General features: G+C 45.7%; 1 protein-coding gene and 1 pseudogene across 1 annotated transcript; one reads left to right on the plus strand and one right to left on the minus strand.

Annotated features, from left to right (window-relative positions):
• Window positions 1-5,342: 5,342 nt before the first annotated feature.
• On the plus strand, window positions 5,343-6,117 carry LOC115834109 (annotated as a pseudogene).
• Window positions 6,118-8,833: 2,716 nt separating this feature from the next.
• LOC115834108 lies at window positions 8,834-9,785 on the minus strand. Its single transcript, XM_030808870.1, has 2 exons — window positions 9,178-9,785; window positions 8,834-9,038 (listed from the first exon to the last, which is right to left on the minus strand). The coding sequence occupies exons 1-2, from the start codon at window positions 9,694-9,696 to the stop codon at window positions 8,877-8,879; spliced, it is 681 nt and encodes a 226-aa protein (XP_030664730.1). The 5' UTR covers window positions 9,697-9,785; the 3' UTR covers window positions 8,834-8,876.
• Between the last annotated feature and the right edge of the window lie 286 nt (window positions 9,786-10,071).

Below are 10,071 nucleotides of genomic sequence, written 5' to 3' on the forward strand. Positions count from 1 at the left end.
CTGCCCCTGGAGATTGTGCCTCCCACCCTACGCCGCAGCCGTCCAGGGACTGGCAGGCCTGGGTCTAAAGTTCTGGAGGGTGAGCGACCTGCAAGACTCACAAGAGGGGAAGCTGACAGAGATACCTACAGAGGGAGTGCTGTGCCCCCTGGTGCCGACAAGAAAGCCGAGGCTGGGGCTGGATCAGCCTAGAGGTGGATTTGGTCGTGGACGCCGTCAGCCACCTCAGTAAAATTGGAGAGGATTATTTTGCATTGAATAAACTTACAGCCAAAAAGACTTTAAAAAAAAAAAGAAAAAAAGAAAAAAATTGTATTATGTCGCAAATGAACCCGTTGCAATGATCCTACAGGTATTTTCCTTTGATAGTTTGTACTACTTTAATAGTTTTTTCTTTTATTACATCATCTTAGTTTCCTAGGAAAACCCCAACTTGGTCGTGATACATGTTTAATCCATTGCTGGATTATTTGCTAATATTTTATTGAGCATTTTTGCATATATGTCCATAAGAAGTTAGTCTATACTTTTGCCTCCTTGTACTATTTATGTCTGGTTTGGTTTTAAGCCTATACTAAATTCACAGTGAGTTGGGGAGAATTCCATTTGCTTCTTTTTCTGAAAGATTATGTAGGCTGGGCACTGTGACTTAGGCTTGTAAAACTAGCACTTGGGGAGGCCGAGGCGGGTGGACTACCTGAGGTCGGGTGTTCAAGAACAGCCTGACCAGCATGGTGAAATCCCATCTCTATTAAAATACAAAAAATTAGCCGGGCGCACCTGTAATCCCAGCTACTCTGGAGGCTGAGGCAGGAGAATCGCTTGAACCTGGGAGGTGGAGGTTGCACTGAGCGGAGATCACGCCACTGCACTCCAGTCTGGGCTACAAAGCCAGACTTCCCTCAAAAATAAATAAATTAATTAATTTTAAAAAATTATGTAGAAGATAAAAACTTTATGTTCTTTTAATGTTTGCTGTCTGTAAAATCATCTGGGCCAGGTGCTTTTCTTTGGTTTTGTCTTTTTGTGAGATTTTTGAGGGGATGGGATACAGATTTTAAAATAAACATTCAATTCCTTTAATGGTTCTAGATCTAGACAAACTTTTCTGTTTCTCCCTACTTCATTTTTATGCAGTTATATTTTTCTTTTGAGACAGAGTTTCTCTATTGCAGTCACGCAATCTTGGCTCACTGCAACCACCGCCTCCCAGGTTCAAGTAATTCTCCCGCCTCAGCCTCCCGCGTAGCTGGGGTTACAAGCATGTGCCACCACGCCCAGCTAATTTTTGTATTTTTAGTAGAGTTGGGGTTTTACTATGTTGGCCAGGCTGGTCTCGAACCCCTGAGGTCAGGTGATCTGCCAACCTTGGCCTCCCAAAGTGCTGGGATTACAAGCATTAGCCACCCCACCTGGCCTGAAGTTATGTTTTTCTATAAAACTGCCTGTTTTGATATTTTAAAAAATCACTGGCATAACGTGGTTTATGTAATGTGCTTATGATTTTTGTCTTAATATTATTTATTTATTTATTTATTTTATATATTTATTTAGAGATTGAGTCTTGCTCTATTGCCCAGGCTGGAGTGCAGTGGCCTGATCTTGGCTCACTGCGACCTCCACCTCTCAGGTTCAAGCAATTCTCATGCCTCAGCCTCCTGAGTAGCTGGGATTATAGGCACCCACCACCACCCCCAGCTATTTTTGTGTGTGGTTTTTTGTTGTTGTTGTTGTTTCTTTTTGTGAGACAAAGTTTCGCTGTTGTTGCCCAGGCTGGAGTACAATGGCGCAACCTCAGCTCAGCACAACCTCCATCTCCCAGGTTCAAGCAGTTCTCCTGCCTCAGCCTCCTGAGTGGCTGGGATTACAGGCATGCGCAACTACACCAAGCTAATTTTATATTTTTAGTAGAGATGGGGTTTCTCCATGTTGGTCACGCTGTTCTCGAACTCCTGACCTCAGGTGATCCGCCCGCCTCAGCCTCCCAAAGTGCTGGGATTACAAGGGTGAGCCACGGCGCCTGGCCATTTTCGTATTTTTAGTAGAGACGGAGTTTCACTATGTTGGCCACGCTGGTCTCAAACTCCTGACCTCAGGTGATCTGCCAGTCTCAGCCTCCCAAAGTGCTAGGATTACAGGCAAGAGCCACCGCACCCGGCCTAGCCACCACGCCTGGCCCATTTATTTCTAAATAGACAATACATTTGTATATTTCAAAATTCAGAAGGCACCATCTCAACCCCGTCCCTATTCCTGTAGTTTCTCAGATGCAACCAAATAGATTCAGTTTCTTGGTATCTTTCTAGAGGTAGTTTATGAATATAAACAAATATCCAAATAAACAAATATGTTCTTTTGCTTTCTTTATACAAATGTTACTTTATTGTACCTATTGATCTGTTCCTTTCTCTTTCTTTCTTTTTATTATTTTATTTTATTTTTTGAGACAAGGTCTTGCTCTGTGGCCTAAGCTGGAGTATAGTTGTGCAATCTGGGCTCACTGCAGCCTTGACCTCCCAGGCTCAAGCGATCCTCCCACCTCAGCCTCCCAAATAGCTGGGACTACAGGGATATGCCACCAAGCCCGGCTAACTTTTTTTATGTGTTGTAAAGGCAGAGTTTCACCGTGTTGCCCAGGCTGGTCTCAAACTCTTGGCCTCCCGCGATCTGCACAGCTAGGCCTCCCAAAGTGCTGGGATTACAGGCATGAGCCACCACGCCCAGCCTCCAACTCTTACAGTGGACCTGATATTATAATGCCCACTTCCTAAGATGAAAAGGAACTGAATGGGTGTGGAATCTCTAGGACCACGCTGGCATATAATGGGCCCTTGGGGTTTAGTTTAGTAGCAAATTAAAAGGTGCCCATTCCTCAAAACCTCCTATAGACATCTTTCAGGAAACTGCCATGGATAAATATCTGCAAATCAAAGCAAAACTTTAGGGACAAACTACATCAGTCTTCACCTGTGAATTTTGCATCTATGATGCAAATGACACCCCCTCTAAGGTGTTACTCTTCTGCAGTGCACTACCTGTGCAACTGTCCTCAGCAAAGATAGAGTAATCTGCAGTAACTGAGTGGTGAACTTGCCACAGTCTGCACCATTCCACTTTGTGCTGTGCCTGGTCCATTTTACTCACTGATATTACCCAATCTCTGAAGGTGTTTAAGTTTGACCATTGACCTCTCATTTCATAGTGAACATCAGAGAGGTGAAAGGATTCACCCGAGATCACTCAGCAAGTGTGCAGTGTCAGCAAGTTAGCAGTAAGTCAAAACTAGGCCTTAAGGCTCTTGTCACTTCAGAGCAGGACTCTTACTGCCATGCAGCTACCTCTCTCACCAGGTGGTCCAAGGCATTTGGTTGTCTCTGGCTTTGGTGGTTGTGGGGAGAGGTGGATCAGAGATGCCCTGGGCCACGTTATGGCTCTAGGCCACATGCAAGAAAGCTGGAAACAGAATTGCCTCTGCAGCTGCAGAAGACTAATTTCTATATTGATATTTGGAAAAACTAACAGCTAGAAAACACCAAACTCATTCTCAAAAATACGATCATATTAAATGACATTACATGCATCATTTATATATTGCTCGCAGCGCCAGCATCCTCAAATATGGTTTTAATTTTAGTAGATATCTTGCTAGGGGGAGCACATTTCTAAGTTATCCAGATATAGGGCCCTCTTTCCTTCTCTTTCTGTCCACATGCAACCAGATGCTTTGTGGAGTTAAAGTTGACATTTATTTAAATGCCACTTGGTGTCTGGTTTTTTCACCTTTAATTTAGGGTTTTCTATCTGGGATGTAAAAGAATCACTTGGAGGGATTTTTCAAAATACCAATGGACAGGCCACTATCCAGTCAATCAGAGGCAAAATCTCCTTGGATGGGACCTAGAAGTCTTTACAGTTTTCCAGCATTTTAATGTACATCCCTGATTAAGACCCACCGGGTCTTAAGAGTGTGGCATATGCATTACTCAAGTTCCTAGAGGCTCTCTAAAACAACAGAAAAAAAAATCTGCTTTATTCTCTGCCTGGTGTTGATGCGTCAGTCTCTTTAGCCATTAGTCTGATCCTAGAAATTTATGGTCATAATTTGATGAGCGATGTTGGGAATGTCTTCTTCTTCTTCTTTTTTTTTTTTTTTGTTTTGAGACAGAGTCTCACTCTGTCAACCAGGCTGGAGTGTAGTGGCGCAATCTCCGCTCACTGCAACCTCCACCCCAATACTTTCATTTTTAAATATTATTTATGGCATCCAGATTTGCATAAGATGGACTGCGTCAATGGCCATGCCCTTTATAAATCAATATTCTTAAGTTCTGCAAATTCAGTTTCCTAAAGAGCCAGATCACATCCTACTCATCAGCAAGGCGGGTAGACATCATTTTCACAATCACTTCTAATTTTCCACCATTGTAAAAAAAAAATACGTAATCAATTTCTTATTGTAAAATAAACAATTTACTTTTCCAGGACCCACTGCCTCCTCGCTCCCTTTTTTTTTTTCAAACGACCTTGAACCCTTTGTCAGGAGTCAGTTGCCAAGAGAAGCGTGTTTGTTGGTTTCAGAGCAGTTCATGCAGACACAGATCACTTCCTCTGAGAATTCCTTTGCTTCCCCAGGATGGAATCTGGCTAGGCCCCTGACCTTGCTGGTCACATGGGCCGGGGCATCCATCAGTCATACCCTGGAGTCCTATCTGTGTCTAAACACCACGCCTCACCCCCAGCTGCACGGCAGCCACTTGCATAGCACTCTGGGAGGGCTCTGGGCATGAGCAGCGAGGACTCCATCAGCAGCTCCCCCAAATAAGCCCTGCTAATGAGGGTGCTTGAGAAGCAGCTTTGATGTGCTCCTAAATCCAGTTGCAAAACAGAACTAAAGTTAAGGCCTCTGCACAGCACTGTGTTCTAACTTTGAAGTATTCTTACTCTAGTGTCCTGTGTGGTGGTATTGGAATTGTCCATTGCTAAGACTCAGAGGAGAAAAGCACTTAGCATCGCAGGACTTGGAGCACTGGTGCTGAGGCAACCCTTCATTCATTCGTCGGATGTGTGTTAAGGCCCAGGCCCAGGGCAGGGGTCGGGGATTCTCCTCTCACACAGCACGTGGGTGGCAGGACCAACACCGGGTCTGATCTCCCAGCTGGGGGCACAGGCTGCTAACCCCAGGCCTGGAATCTGTCAGATGCCCTTCCTGTGCTGACTTTACTTAGACAGGCCTCCAGACCTTCCCGCAAAGATCATGTGTGATTTGCAGGGGTTCTGGCCGCTTGAAAGGTTCCTGAGAAAGTACATGCAATGAGGACAGAGCTTGCAGAGGGAGGACAGGCATGCAGAAGGCTCTAAGTGCAGCCCCAGACCTGGGTACCTTCGTCACCATCCTCACCCCGCCTCTGGGTGTGCAGATAGGGAGCAGGTCTCCTGTGTTATGGCCCAAGCAGGGCTGTCAGGACACTGAGAACATTCCCTTCTCCCGCAGGAGAGAGAGGTCCAAGGTGCCCTACATCATGCGCCAGTGCGTGGAGAAGATCAAGCACCAAGGGATGGAGGAGGTGGGCATCTACCACGTGTCTGGAGTGGCCGCAGACATCCAGGCACTGAAGGCAGCCTTCAACGTCAGTGAGTGTCGGCCTGCGCAGCGCGGGATGGAGGTGTGGGCAGTGGTGTCCATGATGAGATCTCAGAGTGCTCCATGGCCCAGGCATGTCACATCCTTCTCTCTGTCTTTTCTTCATTTACTGTGTTATTATTTTTAAAAAAGAGAAAACAAGAGTTGTACAAACAGCTTCTATAGAAGTCAGTTTTTACACCATCGTACCCACTCATGCCACTTGGTGGGGTGGACCAGGGGCTTCTGCGGGGCCTTGGCCTTCCTGCCTTGCGGGTGGACAGGAGGTGGAAGCCCAGGACTCAGTGCAGTCTGTCCACTGCCCTGTGTGAGGATGCGGTGGGCAGAGGGCACTGATGAAATTCAGCTCAGGCCGGGGCTGCAGCATCTCCGCCTCCATCTCACCAACCCTCACAGGCTTTGAAGGACCCGGACCTGCCTCAAATGCCAGGGGAGGGCACTGAAGCCCCAGAGGGTCCTTCCCAGTATCTTCAAAGCAACAGGATTTTGTGCCTGCAGACCCTTCTTTGCAGCACACACCACCCACCCTGACCAGGACCCCTAGAATGCCCAGCATCCCTGGGAGGGCCCTGTGGTAGTTTCAGCTCCCTCTGGGGGCCCAGAATGGACCTGGCCTGTGGTGAGGATGTAAGCACCAATGGCCAATTGGGTCCAAAGGAAGACACAGGTTCAAACACTGAAACCAATCAGATTCTCCCATGGCCTTCCTGCTATCAGAAGACACTGGTGCAGGGGTGGTTGCTATGTACAGGGCAGAGCCACCCAATCCCCACGCAGGCACTGCGTCCTGCCACACTGGCCTCCTCCTGGCCATCACATCGGGCCAAGCAGGGAAGAGGAATGGGAATGCCCACACACCCCCATCAACTCTGCAGACACAGAACCACGCACAGCTCTTGGGAGGAGTCAGATGAGCTGCTCAAAGCCTGGGAGGGACCCGCAGAGTGGTCCTTTGGTCCTCCTTTGAAGCTCTTGTTCTAGTTGCCATGACACTGGGACAGATCTACTACCTGAAGAGAGTCTTTGAAATTCAGAGGGTTATTTAAAAAGCCTCTTCCTGGCCGGGCACGGTGGCTCACGCCTATGATCCCAGCGGATCACGAGGTCAGGAGTTCAAGACCAGCATGACCAACATGGCGAAACCCCATCTCTACTAAAAATATAAAAATTAGCCGGGCATGGTGGCGGGTGCCTGTAATCCCAGCTACTCAGGAGGCTGAGGAAAGAGAATCGCTTGAACCTAGGAGGTGGAGGTTGCAGTGAGCCGAGTTCACGCCACTGCACTCCAGTCTAGGTGACAGAGTGAGACTGTCTCAAAAAAAAAAAGCCTCTTCTTGATGATCCTAAACTCTGAATTCACTGTTTACCAAACACCTTGGTCATAGTAATATCATTAGTTTCTCCATTTTTATTTTCTGAAGTATACATTCACGAAACATTTTCTGAACTATACATTCACAACTTATGTTTCTTTGTGATTAATAGATATTGGGATATTGGGGGGAAACACCTTTTTAGGAAAGTTTTGGTGAAAATTTGACAGTGGATTGGCATAATTTCATATTTAAATGCTGCCTCCATTATATAGGTTCTTCCAGGAACTCAAACACTGTTAGGTGAAACATGGGGTATAGTTTTTATTATTTCTTCTTTTTGTTTTCACAATAAAACTCTGTTCAGGAAATCGGCACAAAGCCTGTACTTTACTAAAATGACTGCATTCTTTGGATTCCCTCATTCTGTGGTTCAAGTCACTATTCATTTTTGTTGAGTCCTTATGAGAAATAACGGTATGAATCTTGATGGTTTCTGCCCATCCTAATGGCAGAGCTCTCTGACTCAGGCATATACTGCCAGGCTGGGTACTTTTATACTTTGTTTTCTTGTTTTGCTTTAAAGCTACAACTCAGCATACATTTTGCCCCATACATTTTTACGTTGAACCTTAGGACTCAATCACTGCCACTTAAATTGGTGACACAAGCAGCTAATAACCATTTCTGGGTTTCTGCCTAACCTTCTAATTGTCTGTTAAAGCCAGTTCCTTGGGTGAAAGAATTGAAATGACTTTCTCTTGTTCTCTGATGATGGGTTTAAAATTGCCAGTGAATGGTGGCTCTTCTTTCCACACTGGCACATCCACTTCCCTCACTCTTCACACGTAAGAAATAGGCATTTACGTAATTAGAAAAATCTGGATTTCTGATGCCAAAGGGTTAAGCCTCTTGGATTTCATTGCAGTGATATACAGCCACTATTTTATTTTTGATCAGTGGCTTTGGTTAGGGCATGTCAGCACTAGAGTTTTCATTTAGGTCTTTCTTTTTTGGCACATGTGAATTTTGCTTTGTGTAAAATGAAATGACTTTCTCTTGTTCTCTGATGATGGGTTTAAAATTAAAAGAACATCTGGTTTTGGTATGGGGATGATCCAGGATTATGTTATGACTGATATATATTAGTTGTACATTTTTTTTTGGATCTTTGCAAGGGGAAAACTACAAATAATTACTTTTATATAATTAAGTTTGTTACAGGTTTTCACGTTCAGGATAAACAATTTTTCACCCTTGGGTGAGAACACTTGCAACAGTTTATTGAGAGAAGGTGACTTTCACCTTAGTACAACTGTTGCATGCCAATTTGTGTGTGGGTGTGGAATACTTCAAAATTGATTTAAAAGATGTAAACTTAAAATTGGTTGTATCTAATATGCCTCAGGTTTGGTAAATAAACAATTCTTTTTAAAAACAACAACAACATTCCAGTGTAAGTTCTACACTTACTAGCACATCTCAAGTGTTCAATAGTCATGCATGGGCAGAGCAATGTGGCAGTCTCTTTTTGCTCTCATTCTGTGGCATTTGTCTGCCTGTCTGTGTTTTCTCCCCTCCTAAACTATCTTAATTACAATAATTTTCATGATGAGTTCTGATATCTGGCAGGCAAAAATGTCTTCTTAGGGGAGTGTTGGCTAACCTTGGCTTTTTGCATTTCCATATAAATTTTAGTTGTCAAGTTCTCAAAAATGTAGTGGGATTTTCATGGAGATTCTGTTGAATCTAGATATCTAAAGTCCCTGATATGGTTCTGGAATCCTAGGGTGAATACAAATAAATTCTGGAATAAACAAGACCTGAAAAACATGAACAAAGCCAAAACGGAGTCTCTGTCTATCTCTAGCAGGGGCCTTGTGCCCTGTGAGCTCTCAGGGGTCATGGTTCTTGCACTCACTTTAACCCAGGGCAGGACTTACCCTCTTTGAGAACAGATGAGGTGCTTCCCACTCCTCACTCCCCTCTACCTTCTCTGTCTGTGGCCCTACGGTTTGCGTTGTGGCTACAGACCGAGTTCCATGGAGAAGCCAGGGACAAATGTAGAAGCTTAGGCAGTCTGGCTGATCAGGAAGGGAAGGAAAGGAGCAGACTGTTCAGAGAAAGAAAATCGAAGAGGATTAACAAGATGGGAGTGAAGGCAAAATACAGATGGCAGTAGGTGACCAGGACCTGGCCATGGAAAGGGCTCCTGTGACTTACTGAGGCTGAATGCTGGTTTGCCGTTGTCTTGCTTCTCTTTGTCCACCAGGTCAGGCTGCTGAAGCCATGGTCCTGGCCATTCTGAACTGCACCAAAACTGCTCCAGGAGCAGGAAAAACATCTCCAAGATGAGATCTTTGAATCGTCAGGTCTGGTTGCGGGTGGCGGTGCTGGAGGCTGGGGACTAGAAAGAAGCAGGGCTACAAGGAGGAGTAGGGGGATCGATAGGGGAGTGACAGGAAAAAGCTCAGGGACCACAGCATTCGCAAGCAGAGCTAGAAGAAGAAGTAGAGGAATAGATAGAGGAGTCACAGGAAAGAGTTCTGGGACTAGCGTATTGGGAAGCAGGGCTAGGAGGAGGAGTAGGGGGATAGACAGGGGAGTGACAGGAAGGAATTCTGGGACCACAGCACTGGCAAGCAGGGCTAGGGGGAGGAGTAGGGGGATAGATAGGGGAGTCACAGGAAAGAGCCCGGGAACCACAGCTTTGGCAAGCAGGGCTAAGAGGGCTAGGGGCATAGATAGGGAAGTTGCCAGAAAGAGTTGTAGGGCCACGGCACTGGCAAATAGATGGTCTGTAATGAGTAGCAGAAGAGCAGGGCAGGAAGAGTTTTAGGGTAGGGTAGTGGGGAGGGCAGGCATGAGCCACAGTGGGATAACAGTGAGGGCAGAAAATTGAAAAATCTATATACTTCTGGAGAAGAGAAAGAGGCCTGGCAGATTGAGGAAAAAGAGGGGGTAAGTGGGTTGGCTTACGAGGGTGGGAGGGACTAGGAGGGTGTGGAATCAAACTGGGTATTGGGTGGGGTGGAAATTGCGAAATTGGAGGGAGCCTTGTTGTCATGTCTTCATTGAGAATTCTAGTTAATCACTAGTCCCAGTGAGTCCAAATGA

This window comes from Nomascus leucogenys, unplaced genomic scaffold (assembly GCF_006542625.1).
Source record: "Nomascus leucogenys isolate Asia unplaced genomic scaffold, Asia_NLE_v1 001047F_57662_qpd_obj, whole genome shotgun sequence".
NCBI lineage: Eukaryota > Metazoa > Chordata > Mammalia > Primates > Hylobatidae > Nomascus > Nomascus leucogenys.